This window comes from Heloderma suspectum, chromosome 7 (genome assembly GCF_057233095.1).
Source record: "Heloderma suspectum isolate Gila_16-S chromosome 7, 16-S_ref, whole genome shotgun sequence".
Classification (NCBI taxonomy): Eukaryota; Metazoa; Chordata; class Lepidosauria; order Squamata; family Helodermatidae; genus Heloderma; species Heloderma suspectum.
Window position 1 is genome coordinate 6,248,168 of NC_139464.1, and position 19,300 is coordinate 6,267,467.

General features: G+C 48.9%; 1 protein-coding gene across 1 annotated transcript in view; it reads right to left on the minus strand.

Moving 5' to 3' along the window:
• LOC146339305 (uncharacterized) overlaps nt 1-19,300 on the minus strand; it is a 235,057-nt gene that overhangs the window by 213,037 nt on the left and 2,720 nt on the right. The window contains 6 exon segments of the mRNA XM_084811682.1: nt 900-1,029; nt 4,188-4,351; nt 6,627-6,800; nt 9,750-9,843; nt 10,872-11,031; nt 12,381-12,561. Of these exon segments, the coding sequence (XP_084667808.1) occupies nt 900-1,029; nt 4,188-4,351; nt 6,627-6,800; nt 9,750-9,843; nt 10,872-11,031; nt 12,381-12,561 (903 nt within the window).

Genomic DNA, 19,300 nt, shown 5'->3' on the forward strand with positions numbered 1-19,300 from the left:
CTATGCCACAAAGTCGTTACATCTTCTCCCCTGTGAAAGCAGAGCAGAGCATGTTTCCTGAGCCTTTGGTTCAGGGAAATATCTCAAGTCCAGATTAAAAATCAAACAGATGTGTCTGAAAAAGAACGATTCATTCCACAGCCCCCCTAGGCAACACAGCTTAAGACTCGCTGAAATCCACACCTCTCTTGACACATCTGGCAAGCAAAAGTACCTGCCTCTGAGGTGCGATGCAACACTTCTGATATGGCCCAGTCCACGGCTGTTGAACAGTGTGGAGGGATTTCCTGTGCAAAGTATTACATGAATGCCCTGATCTAAGAAAGGAACTGCACTCGCTCATTCTGTAGAAGAGGGATGAGCAGATGTCAGGCTTTTACTCTGTCTTTTACCACTGAAGTTTCTGTGGTGGTGGTGGCGGCAGCAGCAAAAAAATCAGTGGTTTGCCACTGGAATTTAGTGATCTGGCAAAAAATGGTCCGTTTTACTTTAGAACAAGCTGCACAGGACAGTATGATTGTTTTCAAGCTAAATCACCACTTCTTTTTTTGCCATCCCTGCCAAATGTCACATTCAGCAATGTGGCAGCAGGGAGGGAGGGAGGGGTGTGGTCTCTGCCCCACCCCCAAAGTTGAAACTTCCCCACCTCTGCTCCATAGCTATCACTGCTGGTGACAAGATCTCTTCCCACCCTATCATAATGTTACTGATCTGTCCATAATATTAGCCTTATTAGTAAATGAGACATCCGTGGATGTGTATGGAATCAGTCAGACTACAACTAAACCAAGCACTTCCAAGACTGAATCCCATTTTCTAGTTGCCCGCTTTGCCTGTCCTGTCAACAGGAGAGAGAAAAAGCCTACCCAGAAGCGTGTGTTTGGAAAGGGCAAACTCACTTGTTTTCCCTTTGATGGTTGCTGGCTCCCCGAGAATGTCCGCGTAGACAGCCAAGACAGCAAAGAAATATTTCGTGTTCGGTTTCAGATCTGTCACCAACGCTGTGCTCTTGTTAGCATCCAGAATGATCTGTCATATTCAACACAGACGTACCCACACAAAAAGAAAGGGGGAAAGGACATAGACACATAGGAATGCTTAGCTAGTTTCCCTTGGCTGGGCAGTCTCAAAACAAAATTGGGATCTGCTGAAGACTATGGTAAAATACTTTTTTTTGTTTTTAAGGCAGGTAGCTGGCAAGAATCTATGCTTGAAAACCAAGGAGAAGTTCTAGCACTGGAATGACAGCTGCTGCGCTTACTGGATTTGTGTAAAAAGGAGGCAGACGTATATTTTTCCAACCATACATACATCTGCTGCCTTGCAGCTCCCCTCCTGATGCTACAGAGCTGCGCAGCTGTGATGGCTCGCAGACAGACTTACGAAAGCAGGGCTGCCTTATCCTGAGACAGGCTGCTGACTGCTGACCCATCGCGTTCAGGGTTGTCTCTGCACTGACTGGCCGTGGGAGGCCCTGTGCGGTTTCAGGCAGCAGTCTTTCCCAGTTCTACCTGGAGATGCCAAGGGTTGAACCTGGGAACTTCTGCATGCAAAGCCGCTGCTCTGATTCATAGCCCTTCGCCAAAGGTATCCTGTGTGATGCCTGCAAGAGCGGGCTATCCTGCTATGCTGCAATCCCCCTGAAATCCTACTCCTCACTGCTCTGGAGAGCCACCCGCCTGCTCTCCTGCTCTAAGGACCCTGCTAGAGTGAGAGATGTGGCATCTGAACATGATTCACTGCCCCTCTTGTTCCGCCACCAGAGGCGGTTGATCCACCCTGCGTAATGGGAGGGCTGGCCCTGTGAAGCTGCCTTATATTGACTGTTGGTTTATTGCGCTCAGGGCGATCACTGTGCCTGGGCTCTCCACAGTCTAAGACAGCCTTCCCCAACATGGCACCCTCCAGACGTTTGGATTACAAGTCCCATAATCCCTTATCAGGGGCCATGCTGCCTGGGGCTTACAGGAGCTGTAGTTCAAAGCACCTTAGGAGCACCATGTTGGGGAAGGGCTGGCCTAAGAAAATATACTTTCTGTCAGGAATGCCCCTGTAGTCTTCTGAGCCCTCCAATAGCCAGAATCAACACTCAGGCAAAAGGGCTGCTTTCCAGAGCTTTATTTCCATTCAGCCTAATGAGGCTTACAGATGCTAATTGCCTGAGACACAGAGGAAATCCAAAGGAACAGCCTACCAGGGGTTTCTAAGGGTTAGGACGTCAGCTGGTCTCCGTTTGGAGAAAAGTGTGGCAACTCTCTGAACTTAAGGAGTAGGAGGGGAAATTCTCCCCCTTTCCCATGGGGCCTCTGGGCACAGCTGCTGACGTCAAGCCAAACGGGCTGAGCACCTCAGCTCGGCTCCCACAACCTCTCGCTTGAGCCTGCACCTGCGCCTCACATCTAAAAGCTCAAGTTGTCCCTCCCTTTCCATGCCAGGGTCAGTATCGCTCCCAGGAATGTGAGCAGGGGGGGCTCCCCCTCCAGCTGCACCTCTGAAACCTGAGGGGGTTCCTGTCCCATGGACTCTATCTCCTCCTCAGAATCAGAGCTACTTTGGGACTCTATGGGCTCAGATTCAACCCTGACACTTCCCAGCCCTGCGGACCTCCTTTGCCACTAGAGATTGGCTGGAACCCAGGACACGCATGTGCCCTGCCACTGACCAGCAAGCCCAGTCCTGTCCATTCCAGTTGGCAGCAGCTCTCCAATGTCTCGTGTGGAGAGAGAAGTCCTCTTTTCCAGTCTCACTACCTCAGATTCCTTTAAGCTAGGGCTGTCGAACCAAAGGCTGGCAGGTCAAATCTGGCCTTGCTGGAATCCAGTGGAGGCCAGTGGCTCCAATGTCAGTAGGGTAGTGAATCTGCTCCGGGTTTCAGTCAGAACCAGCCAGGACTCTAAAGAAGCAGAGGACCTTGGAGAGCACCTTTAGAGTTCTGACTGGTTCAGACTGAAACCTGGAGTGGATTCACCGCCCCACTGACATCGGAGTCACCAGCCTCCTCTGGTGGCAGTAGCAAAACCCTTAGCCAGGCACTGTGGTCTCAAGGGAATGTTTGCCTCCCCACAACCCCACAGCCTTCCCCAGCCTGGTGCTTGGATGACCACTCTCAGCATTCTGTTCCCTACACTGGCTCAGGCTGATGGGAGTTGAAGTCCCAAATATCTGGAGTGCACCAGGTTGGGGTAGGCTGCTGTAAACTGAAAGGCACCTTGCAAATCTGGGGTGCCCGTCCTGAGAGCCACATGTGATGCTGGGTTGAGGGCTGCACACATGTGCTCATACATGCATGCATGCACACATACATGTATACACACACATGCACACGCACACATCCATGGAGGGCTGCAATTAAGGCCTTGGAAGGCTGCATGTGGCCTCCAGGTTGTGCACCCCTCAGGTTGTGCTCCCCTGTTGTAAACAGGTGGTTGCAGTTGATATCCCTGAGCTTCTATCTCACATCACCCATATGAACAGTAGACTTCCAATGAATGGCAGGGGAAAGGTGCCATCTGAGATCATCTGTGTACCTTGGGCTGCGCGAACGATCCATGTTCGAGATCGCATCTCACTGCTTATCTCATGCCTGACTCTCACTTGTGTTTGTGATCACTGCTAACTTTGCACAGGCAGGAAACTTGTGCAAATTGAGCAGAGATTGAATGGGAGATTTGTGCAAAGGTCCCCAAATCTGCGCAAATTTCCTAATTTGCACAAATTTCCTGCATCGACTAAGGTGGGGCTGATTCCATCTACTGAGTAAATTTGCACAAGTTAGGAAAGGTGCACATATCAAACTGGGAACTGGGAATGAGACGAATGCAAGCACATGTTTGACAATTTGCAAATATTTTTGGTGGACATGTGCTCATGTTCAGAGTTTCAAACAGGACATGCTGACGTTATGTGAGCAAAAATGACATTCTCATACATCCCTACCTGTGCCAGCATTCAGGTCTTTAACAGTGAATGCGATTCAAAATGCCAGTGGAGGCTGGTGGCACTGCTGTCAGGGGGGCAGTGAATCTGGGACTGAGCAAGATGCATCCGGACCGAGCAAGAAGGTGTGGCCCAAACCCTCCGGGATGCCGTGCTCATGTCAAGATGTCTCTGAAGCCATCCTTCTGAAACAGTCTTGCATATCACTGACCCCTAAACAGGCCACCCAAGAGCTGAAAGTGTGACTCTACCTGGCGCTGCTCCTGTGGGTTGACGACCTGCCCAGTAGCTGAGAGCGAATCCAGCAAGAGGTGGTAGCTGGTCACTTTCCCAGTGGCCGGTGTCCAACTAAGCCTCAGCGAACTGTAGGTTTGCTCACTGACGCTGAGGTCCCGTGGCCCAGTTATCTTCTCAGCTGTAAGGAGAAACAAAGGAAGCAAACCATCGCTTCAGGGCAAGTGGCTGGCCAGCAGGGGCTGGAGGAAAGGAGGGCAAATGCTCTTGCCAAAGGCTGCATTGCAATTGCAACCAGCAGTGGCTCTGTCGACACTCACAGAGAGCCAGGAGCCATCAGGGCTAGAAGAAGGGATCTTCAGATCTCTATGCAGCTGCCCCATGTTCTTAGACTAGGGGCAGGCACGCTTTTTGCCCTCAAAGGCCACACAGTAGAAGGTCGGGGACTGCACACAAGTACATCATGTGCAAACATAGATGTTCTTCACTGCAAGCCCCAAGGCCCAATGGTGGCTCCCAAATGACCTCCAGTGTCGCTCTCCACCAGTCATTCTCCCCTCCATTGCCTCCCTCTCCCTCTCCCACCCGCTGTCTCTCTCTCTTTGCAGCAGCTGATCACCCTCAGCAGGGGCTTTCTAGCTTTGCCTTGTTACTTGCTTTAGCAGTGGGCTGCTTCCTGTGATCTGGGCTACCAGTGAAGGCTTCGGGGATGGGGAGTCCGGAGTCCTGCCATGCCTCAGCTGTAAGGTGGCGGGGGCAGAGGGGGAAGAAATGAAGAATGCAGGAGCAATCAGCCAATCCGCTATAGTGGGGAAGGAGCCCAAGAAGCAACGTGCAATGTGATTGGCTAGTGGCAGGGGTACGCTGCGCAGGCACTGGAGGTGACATTGCATGTGCAGGCAAGAGAGAGAGAGCAACGTGGACCCGCATGGTGAGGCTTTGCAGCACTGAGCAGAGCAGAGTGCTCTGGGCCATTGGTGTCCAGCATTGCTGCTTGATGGCAAGGGAGATGAGCCCCGCTCTGCCCACCATGGCCTGGGAAAGGCCCCAAGTGCCCTTTGCATTGGTGTCTACAGCCAAAGAGCTTCCTGCTTGAAAAACAGGGACCATCGCTGGCATACATGCGAGCAGGCCCACCCACTCTTACCCTGCACGCAACTTGATCCAGATGGCTAGCAGGAAGGAGAGGCTTTAATTTTGCCCTTCTCTCAGTAAGCCTGATCCTGCTGCGAAAGGGGGCGTGTGGGGATTACTCTCCTTGCATGCCCCCTTTCATAGCACAGTTGCCCTGTTGGGCAGTCAGGAGCCCTGAGTGGTGCTGGGAAAGATGGCAGGCAGGGAGAGTCAGCCCTGAATACCTTTATCACTAGCAACCGTGGCAGCGGGGATTTGGAGAGGGGGCGGCAGTGGCACTAAGCGCCCACGGTGCCCTCTGAGGTGGCCTCTGTGATCCACATGTGGCCCGCAGTTTGTGGGTTGCATATCCCTGCCTTTGGTCCTGGAGTGGTTCCGCCCACCCAGGAAGGGCTGTCAAAGCTTTCCTCTTTGGGTTGGGATCTTGTCTGAGTGAAAATGGCCGTCCTTGGTCTAGTGTGTTTCTGTGCATCCCTCAGCTCTGATTCCCTTGCTTGGCCCGATCTCACTCAACGTGTGACTCCTAGTTCCCAGCTCCCCTCTGACAACTGCCCATGGCTCGGTCAAACATGAGGTCTAGGGTTCAAGAAATGTGTGGCTGCCATTGTGATGAACTGGCAAAGGGCGTCAGTACATGCAAATCGTTATTGGCAGGCTGACCAAGCAACAGGGTGATCTGGCACTTGCAAGATCTGAATCTCGAAGGGCTTTTCTACATGAGGAATTTATTGTGCGCTTGTCATTCCTTACTCACGGTTGCTTATGGGTTCTTTAGACAACCTCCTGACCCTCCAGTTTTTCTCCTGTGTCTAACCAGCACTTTCGGCAGGGGGGAGGAGGGGTTAGAGTAGGGAAAATGTGGCATTTAATTGTGAAAGTGAAAGACAGCACACTTTTCTCTTGTTTATTTGTGCCATTCCATTATACAACAGTGCCACCTAGAGGTCACGTAGTGGAAAAGCAGGAACGGAAATGCTCCTCATGTAGCGCTCAGATCTCATTCTGCGACGAAAGCGAAAGTAGATACGGCGTATTAACTGCTGATTAACAACCTCGTGTAGAAAAGCTGATAGACAATTATCCCAAACCTTCCCAATTCCTGATTCTACCTGGTTTACCTTCTGTGGGGGGAGGAGAAAAATGCACTGCTGCTGGATGCACAACCTCTTTGCACATCTTTGTGCCTCTGAATACACCCCCAAAGGCACTCCCCGCTGGCAGCTTAGAGCAGCATCCACACTGACTGCTCACCCAGATGCGAATCTGGAGGCCTGTTCCGTTAAAAGGGTATTTGCAGATATGAAGGGGGGCTTTGGACTCACTGCGGGCTGTTTGCTTGGCAGGTTGTGGGGGCTCTGATGCAGTGATGCAAAGACGCCGGGAGAGCTTTCGCGAGAGGCTGCTGAGTCGATGGAAGTCTTCGACATACAGCACATGCTCCTCGGCGGGCTCAGACGCTATTTTCCGCAGCTCGTTCCTATCTGCATTTTTTATTCCTGATGGGAATAGTGGGAGAAGGAGAAAGGAAAGGAAAATGGGCTCAGAACTTCTCAGTGGTTCTCACGATGTTCTGAGGGATAAAGGAAATGGAGTTGAAATTTGCCCATTGGTCCGGATGCTGGACTACCTGGAGTCAGGGAAAAGATTCCACTTTGGCCCCAGCGATATGCCCTAATGAACCCCTTTATCAATTGCCTTATAAGTAAATAGCAGGCATTCATTCATGGGTGTGGGGGGGAAGGGAGCATTACGATCTTCTGGGGAGGCTCTGCTCTGCACCCACCACTGTGCGAGGTGCATTTGGGGAGTACACCGAGCAGACCCTTCTTAGTGGTGGCACCTAGGCTCTGGAAACCCCTTGCTACAGAGGTTTGCTGAGCCCCTTCCCTCCCAGCCTTCAGGAGGATCACCACAACGGTCATAGCTAGATGTGCTTTCATGCTCCCTGATGATCCCCACCAGATCAGTGATGGGTGAACCTGTCAAAGCCAATCTCGTCGGAGCTCCCGTTTTTCCACTGCCAAGTTCATTCTGTCCCAGTTCAATACAAATTTCCTTTTTCCGCACAATCTGTACATATTTTTGTGCTCATTTTTTAGATGTGCTCATTTTTGTGTGCGTTTTTCAAACGTGCACGTTTGTGTGTGTGTGCAACTAAAGTGCATTTGTGCACCTTTGAGAAATGTACAGTTTCCTTTGTGCATTTTTCAAGTGCGCACATGTTGAACACTGTGTGTGTATGTGTGTGTGTGTTGTGTGTGTGTGTGTGTGTGTGTGTGTGTAAGCAATGCAAGCTCAGAAAGGTGCAGATTTCCAACAGCTGTCATGCCCCGCCTGGAGGAGTCCTCCTCAGAGGAGGGGCTAGAAGCCCCAGAAGCCCAGGGCAGCCCGGACCAGGGACGCCCACCAGACCACAGGAGCCTGAGCCATCAGGGGAGGGGGCTGCTGGGCTGTCCCTGGCAGGAGAAAGGGGCCCTGCCTCGGAGGCAGCGGCTGAGCCCCCCCCCCGCTCCCCGGGAGCGTCTTCGCCTCAAGCAACAGGCCAGCAGGGCCCCTGTGCGAAGGAGGCCTCGCCTCCAGAAGAGGCCTCCTCGGGAGAAAGGGCCTCCTCGGGGTGGGCTCTGGAACGGGAGCTCTGGTTGCTGCAGCCGAGCTGTGGGTGGGGTCCAGCTGGCTTTGGGCTCAAACGCCTTCACTAGGAGCCCAGCCCGTGGTGGAACAACTCGGTCCATCCATTCCGCCGTGCGCCTTGCCTCCTGAGCCGTGCCCTGTGATTGATGCTCTGTTTCCTGGCCTTCTGGGCTGCGGAACATCCCTGACTGATTTCCTGTGTCTGATCTCTTGCTTGTTACCTTGACCGCTCCTACTACTGCCTGATCCCCATTGCCTGCCTGCCTGCCTGCGTTCTGACCTCTGCCTGCATTTTGACCACTCCTGCCTGAGCCTAAACCTCCTTGGGCTGAAGCCTGTGTGGCCGACCATTGGCTTGCCAACCTGACTACTCGAGTGCATCGCTCCCTGCGTTTGCTTGCAAACAGCCAAGACTCGGTCTAGAGCAGGACAACTGCAAATTGCATTTAGGTCCAGTAGCTACAAATCGGGTAAATCCAACCTTGACCTAGTGAAGTTCTCACCCCTGATCAAAGAGGAGACATCTACTCCTGTCTCCCACCTTTGGAGTCTTGGCCTGTCTTCCTACTGCTGGATCATCTATTATACAAATGTATGGACGAGGGGCCTGGAATGGCTGTTAGCCACAGCAGATACGAGTGGAATCCCATTGTTCAGAAGCCGTATGCTTCCGAGGAACAGATGCTGGTGTCCTGACTAGGTGTGAGGCCCGGCAGAACAGACTGTAACACAGCAATCACTGTCTGTTCTGGGTCACTTCAGGCAAGGCAGAAGTCACGTCAGGACTCTGGACAGCGCACTCCAGGAAGTGCTGGCTGGAGCCTTCTCCCATGGGAAGCTGTTGTCCCAGCAAAGTGCTGCAGTCAGCCAGCGGTGGAGCCTGAGCTTTCAGTGGCTCCACCCCTGCTGGATGGTGACTTTAGTTCTTAAAGGGCCAGTGTCTGTTTCTGCAGTCTCAGGCTCCTGCGTGACAGAGGGACAGAAGAATTTGCAGAGGAGTCATTCATGGAATCAGATGATGGGAGAGCTACGTCCTCAGGCTGGGATGGTATAGAAAGGGGTGCTGAGGGCTCCCCTGAAGTGGGGTGACCTGTAACCTGTCTGAAGCTGAGTCCTCCTTGGGGTAATGCGGAGCCTCCAAACCAGGGGACATAACAGCCAGGAACTAAGGGGGCAGTTATCTTTATCATGGCCTGCTCGTAGAATTTCTGGAAACATCTTTCTAACCACATTGGGTTAGAATGTGGGGCTTTTGGGAGTCTCTTCAGCCTTTTTGACTTTCTCATCAGTTGGCTCTGGCTTGGATTTTTGCTCCTCCGGGGCCAGTTCCTGTTTTTGAATGCCGCACTTGCAATATCGCTCTTGTATGTTACTTTTTGAATGTGTAATGCCTTGATGGGTATGCAGTAGGGTGGTGATTCCCAATGCAGCCCTCACAGAGACATGTCATGGCCCTCGTGTGGCCTCTGGTTCCCCTCCACTCTGGCTCCCAATAACTCTGAGTAAGGAAAGGGGCTGCTGCAAGATCTCATGAGATTTTGTGCCGGATGAGAGATCTGACAGGATTTCACATTGTCTGTCAGGGGATCCACCAGGAGCTGTGACAACTGGAGGAGCTATGAATGAAAGCAGCCAGAGAGAAAGAGAGAGAAAATGGGGGGAGCACTCCCAACATTTTGTGACTGGCCACTCCCCTAGCAGCCATTTTGTGGTGGCACCCATGTCACTTTCCAAACGTGTCTGTGGACCTCTGCAATAGTGTGTGGTGGTGATAATGGCGACATTGTGAGCATCTTGATTTCTACCGTACATACCCACTGTAAACACTGTTACACCCCTGTCCTTAAGGGTCACTGCAGGCTCGTCAACAGAATCAGATGACTTCCCATCGGTAATTAAAATTGCTACCTGCAGTAAAAGACAGTCACATTGAAAATAGTCAGATGTACAGGTGGCTCCTGCAAAAAAATGTTGCAGTATGGAATGCTCACTGTTCAGGACTCCAGCCTCTTTACTCCATTCCTTGTCCCCCTCTGGTTTTCCATTCCTCCTCCCCAATGGCCACCCTTCCTTGGCCACTGAGAACACACAATTCTCACTGGGCTGCTTTTTGAGTCCCCACTTCATTATTTCCCCCTAAAGACATTTTCTACTTCTGCAAACCTCAGGGTTCCCTCAGTCCTGCTGATATGTCCCACTTGTGCATGGGTGATTTCCTTTTGGCTACGTAAAGATCCGTGCTCAGAGAATGAGTTAGCTATTAGTATATATCAGCCTTCCCCAAACTGATGCCTTCCAGATGTTGTAGACTACAAGTCCCAAGATTCCTGGCCACTGGCTATGCTCGCTGGGAATTATGGGAGTTGTACTCCAAGACATCCGGAGGGCACCAAGTTGGGGAAGGCTGGTATATATGATGATTTGACAGGCTTGCAGTTCTTTGAGGAGGTTATTTCTTTAGCTGACAGCAGGTGGCGCTATTGGCCTGCTTACCTCTGCTTTAAGGGCTATTATTCTAGGGAGGTATGAGAATTTTGTAGATGTTTGCAAATCATCCCAAAATGTCATGTTCTCAGTCCTGAACGCAAGCAGTAGAATTCTTTTTTAGAAATGTTTGCAAGTTAACAAAAGTTGCAATCATGTTTGAAAAGTGTGCATTAAAAAAAACAAAATGTGCATTTTTATGCATTAGTCAATGGGGGAAAGTGTGCACTTTTGAAAAATATGTGCAGAAATGCATATTCTTCCCATTCGAACTGCGCACTTTTCCTGTTCTTATGAACTGAAAAATAGATTGGAAAAGGGAGCGAGGTGAGACGAGCTTGAAACTGCATCTGGGAGAATTTGGGTGAGCTCAAAAATTGCTGGTTCTTCCATCCTTAACAAATGACAACAACCCAGCTGTAGCTAGCTGGCCCATCAGGGAGTTTGCTTACCTTTGCTGCATCTTCTCTCAGTGTTCCTGCACCGATCACTGTGTCGGCCAGGAAGGCAAGCGCATTCCCTGTCTTGGCATTACCCCCTTTGAAGAAGAGGTCCCGGACGGCCACCAGCACTTCCTCAATGGTGATGTAATCGGTCAGGTCAATGCTTATTCTGGGAAGAACATAAGCAAATCCCCGGATGAAACAAAGGGAAATACATTATTTTTAAATAAATAAATTTAAATAAATTGTAATGTTAACCAATTACATATTAAAATGAACAGGTTGGCTTTTAAGTTTATTAATCGCTTACATGTAGATAAATGTGCATTTTGCAAACCCCAACAAATTCTGAGCAATTCTGAGGACAGATTTTCTTGTGCAATCACTCATTATTAGAAGGAGATGCCATCGGTAATATTCTCTATTTCATCATATTTGGGATTATCTGGAAAGGAAACCCACATCATAAACGCATGAATGTGGGGTTTTTTCCTGTGTGTAATAGTTCTGTGACCATTTCGCCTTCATAGTTTCATCCCTATTCGCTACATTCGCTCACAGTGCCCATATACACATGGCTCACACACATTGTCCCCATAGCTCTCTTATATATCAGAGAGGAGCATGAAATGGAGCCATTTCAACCGCCCTGCTGAAATACTAGGTTATTTTTTCCTTTCCCTTTCCCATTCCTTTTCCCTCATGTGTCATTTCTTTTTAGATTGTAATCCTGCAGACAGGGACTAGCTTTTTTGGCTGAGGAGCATGATACAAATACCCTAAATAAATAAATAGTATGCATACAACGTTCACACATCTTCTAACAACTTCAGCTATTGGACGGTACAGAAATTAAATAGACAAACAAACAAACAAATATATTATCCAATACTTCAATTGTGCTGCCGCCTACTCCTGTCCATGTTGAAACCCAACAACATTCACATCTCTCCCTTGGATAGACAGGTTACCTGAGAAGTTGGAATCTTCATGAACATTCCATAACACCTCAGTCACTGAGCCAGTAGTTAGGGAAGTCTCCTTTCAATAAACTGAAGCCAGAGCTCTTCCAGCCCATAGCTAAAGTGCTTTCACAATCTGCACCCTGAGGTACCTTTGGGGGTTTTGCTGGGTTTATTGAGTTTGGGGGGTGGGGTGGGAGAGGAGCAAATCCATTTATTTTCCCTGCAAATCTGTGTGTTCTGTATTTTAGTTTCATACTTGATCCATCTCTCTGTGACCACAGTAATTATCCTAGAAGGTTATCCAAAGTTGGCTTTGTCTTTACAACCAGTAGGTATCTAGATTCCTATCACAGAATTTATTGTATCAGAGATGCTATCCTAAGAAGAAAGATTCTGTTGCCCATGATGGCTGGGGATAATTGGAGTTGTTGTCCAACACATCTGTAGGGCACCTGGTTGAGTAAGAATGGAATTTATGTTTAGTAGATTCAAAAAACAAACTTCAGGAGCAAGAAAACTCAAGTTGGAAGGAGACCCATTTCTAGCTGCTCACCTTGGTTTATCACCATAGAGCACCACACCGAGACGAATGCCTGCTTTTCCCACCACCACATTTTTGAACGTCCAGATGACGTTGTAGATGAAGTCTTTAATCAGGTGGAAGTTGCTCTCCCCAATGCTCCAGGACTCATCCACAAGGAACAAAATGTCCGCTGTCTCCACTGTGCCGCAGGCTGAGGAAAGAGAAAGACATCATAGCTGGGAGGCCATGGTTGCACGACAGGCACAAGCCTCAACGTAAGAACACAGAAGCATCTCTGATGGATCAGATCACACTGGGGGTCCCGCTAGTCTTTAGGGAGTCCACATATGAATTGACAAAAAAGAGGACAAAAGAGAACATCGATTTGCATAGCATTTGTGTCTGCCAATTTGTATGTATAGGTGCAAATTTAGAAATAAGTACTATAATTTGAAAAGAATTACAGTACATCTCACTATTCTGTGTAAGGCTGTGACCACTGGGTCGACATAGTCATTTAGCTGTCCACCACTCCCCTGAGCTCTCTTTCTTGGTCAGTCACTGCTAGCCCAGATCCCATCGGCGTTGGGATTTCTTGCCCCAACCCAACCTAGTGGCCATCACCACATATTGTATCAGTGATTTCCATACAAAAAGACATGCATTGTGTGATGTCCTTCCTTTTGTCTGTTCCGAATCTCCTGCTGAACAGTTTCATTGGGTCCCCACCCCCTGTTCGAATATATGAGAGAGGGAGAAAAACATCTCTCCATCCACCTTCTCCACATCGTGTATAATTGTATACTCTTCTATCATGTCTCCCCTTACTTGCCTTTTTTTAAAGCTAAAAAGACCCAAACATTGTCAACATTTGATTACTGCAATGCATTATGAAAACAGTTGGAAACTTCAGCTGGTCCAAAATAAGGCAGCAAGATTGTTAATAGGGACTGGTTGATATGTTCACATAATGCAGGGCTTTATGATCTGCACTGGCTGCCAGTCCATTTCTGGACCGAATTCAAAGTGCTGGTATTAACTTTTAAAGCCCTAAGCAACTTAGGGCCAGGTTACCTGAAGTATTGTCTCCTTCCATCTTTAGCTGCCCAGATCCTAAGCTCATCCTCAGATGTTCTTCTCTGGTTGCTCCTGCTGAATGAGGTGAAGTGGGTGCCTACTAAGGAGAGGGCCTTTTCAGTGGTGGCACCCCCACTGTGGAATGACCACCCCAGAGAGGCTGGCCTGGCACCTACATTGTGGTCTTTTCAGTGCCAGGTAAAGGCCAGTATATTTTCCCAGGCTTTTTAGCCCTTGAGTTTTAAAAATTGTGTTAGTGCATTTTAGATCTTTGTACTGCTGCTGGCTTTTCTCTTGGTTACTACTTGGGTTTTATTCTGTTTTGAACGTATGGCTTTATGTTATGTTTTGCTATGTTGTTGTGTTTCATTATTTTAAGCTTTACCTTGTGGACCATCCGGAGAGCTTTGGCTAATGGGCAGTATAAAAATGTAATAAATAAAGCACGCAAGCAAGCAAGCACATTCTTTATTGGGGAGTAGGGATGTTGCAGGCGTCCGGCTGGGGCCTGAGGCCTGGTGAGAAATCACCGGCTTGGCCCCCCAGACGCCAGGCCATAGATCCCCGCACTTGCCCGACTCAGCATGCCCCGAGTTGCACAAGTACAGGGATCCCCATCCCTCACTGAATGCAAAATGGCAGCTTGGCCTTTTTCATAAAGCCAATTTTACACAAATGGTGGTTGTAAAGCAGAGATTTATACAAGACTACAAGCGTATATGGGCATATGCACCTGCAATCTTGCATCAGTGGCCACTTTACAGCTGCCATTTGCATAAAAACGCCCTTTACAAAAAAGGCAGAGCCACCACTTTTACACAAAATGGCAGCTCGGCAAGGGATGCTGCTCGCAGGGTCTCCCGGACTGCCTGGTGACTCGTTGCACACAGCGAGCAGGGGCAGGTGGCTGGTGGGGGTCCAGCAAGCAATGCACAACCTGGACCGTGGTGAGTTTGCCCATCCCTATCGGAGACTTGCTCCAGCCCCTTGATCATTTGGGTACATTTGAATTTCCTTGCACCTTTTACAGCTCTGTGGTACCCTTTTTGAGACTGAGGGATCAGACTTAGGGTTGGCAACATCTGGAATTCTGGGAGCCAATTACTCCCCCACACACACCCCGCAAAGTCACCAGGGGCTGCATACTTGCTTACGCACCACCACCAAAATCCAGTGGTGTTGAGGCAGTGGCAGCCAAAAGTGGGCAGTTTGCTGGTGAATTTCAGCAGCCAATCACTGATTTTTGCTGCTGCCTCCACAGCAACTGTGGCAATTTCGGGGGTGGGGGGAGTGGAGACAGCACAAATGACTGTGGGGGCCGCATGTGGCCTGCAAGCCATGGGTTACCCACCCCTGCTCTGCACAGACCAGAACTGCTTTCTAAGCAGCATGGGCAGTTCTTGGAAGAGACGCTATGTCAGGGCACACTGCTCAACCCCATGTGTCCTGGACCGCCATTGACTACAGCTAAGATGCACATGGTTGGCCTGACCGGCTTGCTCCCAGCTTTCCAACTACCAAAAGGAAGCAGGGAAAGGCTGCTGGCTGTCAGCCACCCTTACTCAGAGCAATATGGCCGTAGCTGCATTCCCACGGAGGGGATAAACCTGCTTTCAGGCTGTACCACTCCAGATTGCAGGTGGAGTCATATGACTGAGTGCTCCTCCACACAAAATAAAAAATCCCTTGCTGATACAAAACCAGCATGTCAAAGAGAAGGGTTCTAGCCCCGCCTCCTCCTTGGCATGCTAGTTGTCTTATCTGCAAGGCATTTTTATTTTAGAACAACTGCATCCCTGAACCTGCCCAGATTGAGTTCTTTCTTCCTAGGGATGTCCGGATTGTGAAAAATCTACTCCATCTTTGTTTCGCAGATTGTCAGGTGCCTTTTGCGCCATCCTCCATTCACAGACAGATCTGAATTGTTTTCGTTATGCAGAAAAATACACAAATAATCCCATCAGAGGCTTCACAACAATTTACATAATTTACCTTACTACGTAACGTTTAGAGTACTGCCCCCCCTTCCATTCCACTTTCCCCTGCAAATATTTACCAGTCCCAACAGTGCAGAGGAGAAACAATTCCAGGGGGGTCTTGTTGGCAGACCCCTGTTGGGGTTGGGACCCTCAGCAGGTGCCCAACCATGCCTACCCTTGATATTGGCCCTGGTCCTGATCCTCCCCAATGGCTGCTTTTTGGTTTTAAAAAGAAAAAGATGGAGCTGGATCCACTCATCTCTACAGTGGGGGCTGGTAGCTCCAATGTCAGTGGGGCGATGAATCTGCTCCGGGTTTCAGTCAGAACCAGTGAGAGCTCTAAAGGAGCTATTCAAGGTGCTTTGCATATTGGGTGGCTCCTCTGGAGTTCTGACTGGTTCTGACTGAAACCTGGAGCGGATTCACCACCCCACTGACATCGGAGCCCCCGGCCTCCACTACATCTCTTCCATTGCAATGTCATTTGGCCCTTGCATTGTAAATCTGAAGCAGGGTCCAGATCACGTTTTTCTATCTGTTCAGTGCCTGCCACCAGCACTATACTGAATGTTTGGATGGATGTGAGCGGCTTTGGTGGACAAAAGTATAGCTAAGTAAGAAAATAGTTTTTGTTTTTCAGTTTCTGCTTCAAATCTGGCATTGTGTTTTAAATCTCTGCCCTGCTGCTAGATTCTATTTGGTTATTATTTTTATTTTTATGCTGTCGTTTTAAACGTTAATATTGTATTTTATTACGTTGTATTTTATGGTTTCAATTGTTGTGGACTACCCAGAAAGTTTTGGCTAGTGGATGGTATAGAAATGTAATAAACCAACAAAGAAACAAAGAAATAAATAACGTGGTTTAAATGTGCGCTTTAAGGAGTGTGTCTTCCTGCTAGGAATGTTGATCACTGAGAAATCTGGTTCTTTTTTCACTCAACGGACTTCCACGGTGTGTATGACTCAACTTGCATTTGCAAACTGAGCTGCAGGCTTTCCCCCCAAACTCTGGGAACTCTTTTGCACATTTTTTCCTTTGTTCAATTTTCTGGGGATTTTGCACACATTTCTGAATAATTTGCACAAATTTCTGAGCAATTTGCACAAATTTCTGAGCAATGTGCGTAAATGCGGCCATAATTTGTGCAACTTTGGCCATAATTTGTGCAAGCTGCTCAGAATTGTGCACAAAATGTGTAACCTGCAGGGGAGCGGAATATGCAAAACCCTTGAAAAATCCATGTACTGGCCTGACTCACTGCAGACCAAGTCAGGCACTGCAGTGGGAGCTGGAACAAAGTCCATGGGGGATGAACCTAGGAAAACCCATCGAACTCCACCCCACAAATGGATTTCTTCAACGTCCCTAGCTCCTGCACTCAAGCAGGGAATAGCAGAGCTTCCAAAGAACAACACATATAAAAAATTAAAGAAAAAGAAGATGTTTCATAAAACTAAGAGCGGGGTAGTGTGGAAAGCAGAGAGCCTTACTTGTGTTCATTGCGTCTTTGTTTCTGTTTTTAAAGGACTGTAAATCATAGAGCTGGAAGGGACTTCAGACTCCTCTAGTCCAGCCTCCCGTGCAATGCAGGATTTGCCATGCAGGAAGCAACTACAGGGACCTCCCCACCTTGGTGCCCTGCCAATGTGCTGGACTGCAAATCCCAGCATTCCTGTGGCTCAAGTTCAGCATCCCTGGCAGATGCTTGCTCAACTCTGCTTAAAAGCCTCAAGCAAAGCAGGCCTCCTGTTCTCATGCAAAGCAGTGGGAGCATCTTCAGTGCCAAAGCCAGCGGGGCTTGAAGCCCATCATGAGCAAAAGTACTTTAAATGGCCAAATCTCATTGTTTACAAAAAGACGCCAGGGAGGGAAGTTTCAGATCAGGATCATAGTGTCAGAGAGGGAGCGTTTCACCCAAGGGTGTTGGACCTCTTTCAGCCTGAGGGCCAAATGCCATTTGGGAGAAGCTCTTGGGGGAGGGGGATGCATTCCATTGGTAGGTGGGCGGGGCCAGAGGCGAAAGGGGTGGGGCCAAAAATAGCAGCACATTTTAGCTGAAAGCTTTCCCTGCCAGTAACTAAGCCTTAGGAGAGGCATTTCGACCTTTTGGAATGGGAGAAAAAAACTGCACAGAAGCCAGGAAACCACCAAATGATTTGTGGATAGAGAAAAGGGGTGTGGCCTTCTGGGGAACCTTGGAGGGCCTAATTTGGCCCCTGGCCCTGAAATTCTGCACCTCTGGTTTGACCCTTCCCTCCTCCTCCTCTTTTCCCACCAAAAATCTCCGCCCATCCTGAAGCTATTATGTGACATAATTTGAACATGCACACAAATGCATCTGGGACTGGAGTACCAGCAGTCACCATGAACAGAAAGGATACAGGACAGGTGACATCCGCCAGAGCAATAGGACAGGTGGACGGCCGGGCCGTTCTGCAGTTGAATCAAGCAGCTGGCTGGGAGGTAGCTGGCATAATGGGAACATCATTTAAAGCAGTGACAAAGCATGTTCCAGCCCTTAAAGTGTTTAATCTCTTTTAATTGGATTTCACCGTCTGCACGAATCATATTTCATGGGTAAGATCCAGGTGAATTTCTTCTCTCTCTCCCCCGACCCCGACTTCCACTACAGATTTATTAAAATTGCCATTTGCTCCCTCTGGATCTCACCCTATTTGGTGGTGAAATGCAGAGACTTGTAGAAATTGAAATTGACTCGCCTGTCCCCTCCCTGCTAAAAATGGCTTTGCTCTTCCGTTTATTTCATGTCCACATTGAGTGGGAAGCTGCTCAGGAGGCCCATCCATCACTGACTGTGACAAAGTGGGACAACCAATGGAGAATTCTACTTGCTGGGGGATCTGCTTCCTCTTGCTGAAGGTGCAAGCTTTTCAGATATACAAATCCCAAGGAGCCCTGTCCGATGAAGAACTGGGTGTCGCTGAAAAACGTGCATTTTGTTCATAGTCCAATAAACCATTTCTAGATGTCTTCAAGTACTTGAAAGGTTGCCACAGAGAGGAAGGCCAGGATCTCTTCTTGATCACCCCAGAGCTCAGGACACGGAAGAATGGGCTCAAGTGACAGGAGGCCAGATTCCGGCTGAACATTAGGAAAACATTCCTGACTGTTAGAGCAATATGACAGTGGAACCAATTACCTGGGGAGGTGGTGGGCTCTCCCACACTGGAGGCATTCAAGACGAGGCTGGACAGCCACCTGTCAGGGATGCTTTGACTTTGACATTGACTTTGGCATTGAGCAGGGGGTTGGACTCGATGGCCTTGTAGGCCCCTTCCAACCCTACTATTCTATGATTCTATGATTCTATGATTCTATGATTCCATGATTCCATGATTCTATTCTCTGTAGGTGTCAGGATTCAGGGGGCACCCCATCTTACCAAAGCCCCACAGTGTAGGATCAGAGTACTTGACTGGAGCATAGGAAGAAAAAAATGGAGAGCTGGGTGGAGAAGGGAGCCACAGGGAAGCAAAAGCCCACCCATGGGTGAAGCAATGGAGCCAGGAAGTATATACTTGAACTATGGAATTCTCTGCTTCAAGATGTGCTGATGGCTGGCCAGCGATTTAGGGCATTTATTTATTTATTTATTTATTTATTTATTTATTTCTCACCCATCTGGCCGGTCACCCAGCCACTCTGGGCGATGTACAACAATAAAAACAGTTTATACAATAAAATTCAACATTAAAAATATCACATTTCTAAAATTACCCTAGCCCACCCCAAATGCCTGTCTGAACAACCAAGTTTTCAATGCGTGGCGGAATCCCCGGCCTTTCCTTAGCTAGCGCTGGTAATACCAAGGAAATCCCTTTGCTTATCTGATGAGAGGTCGGAGATGAGGGACGGGTTTCTCTGGCTAG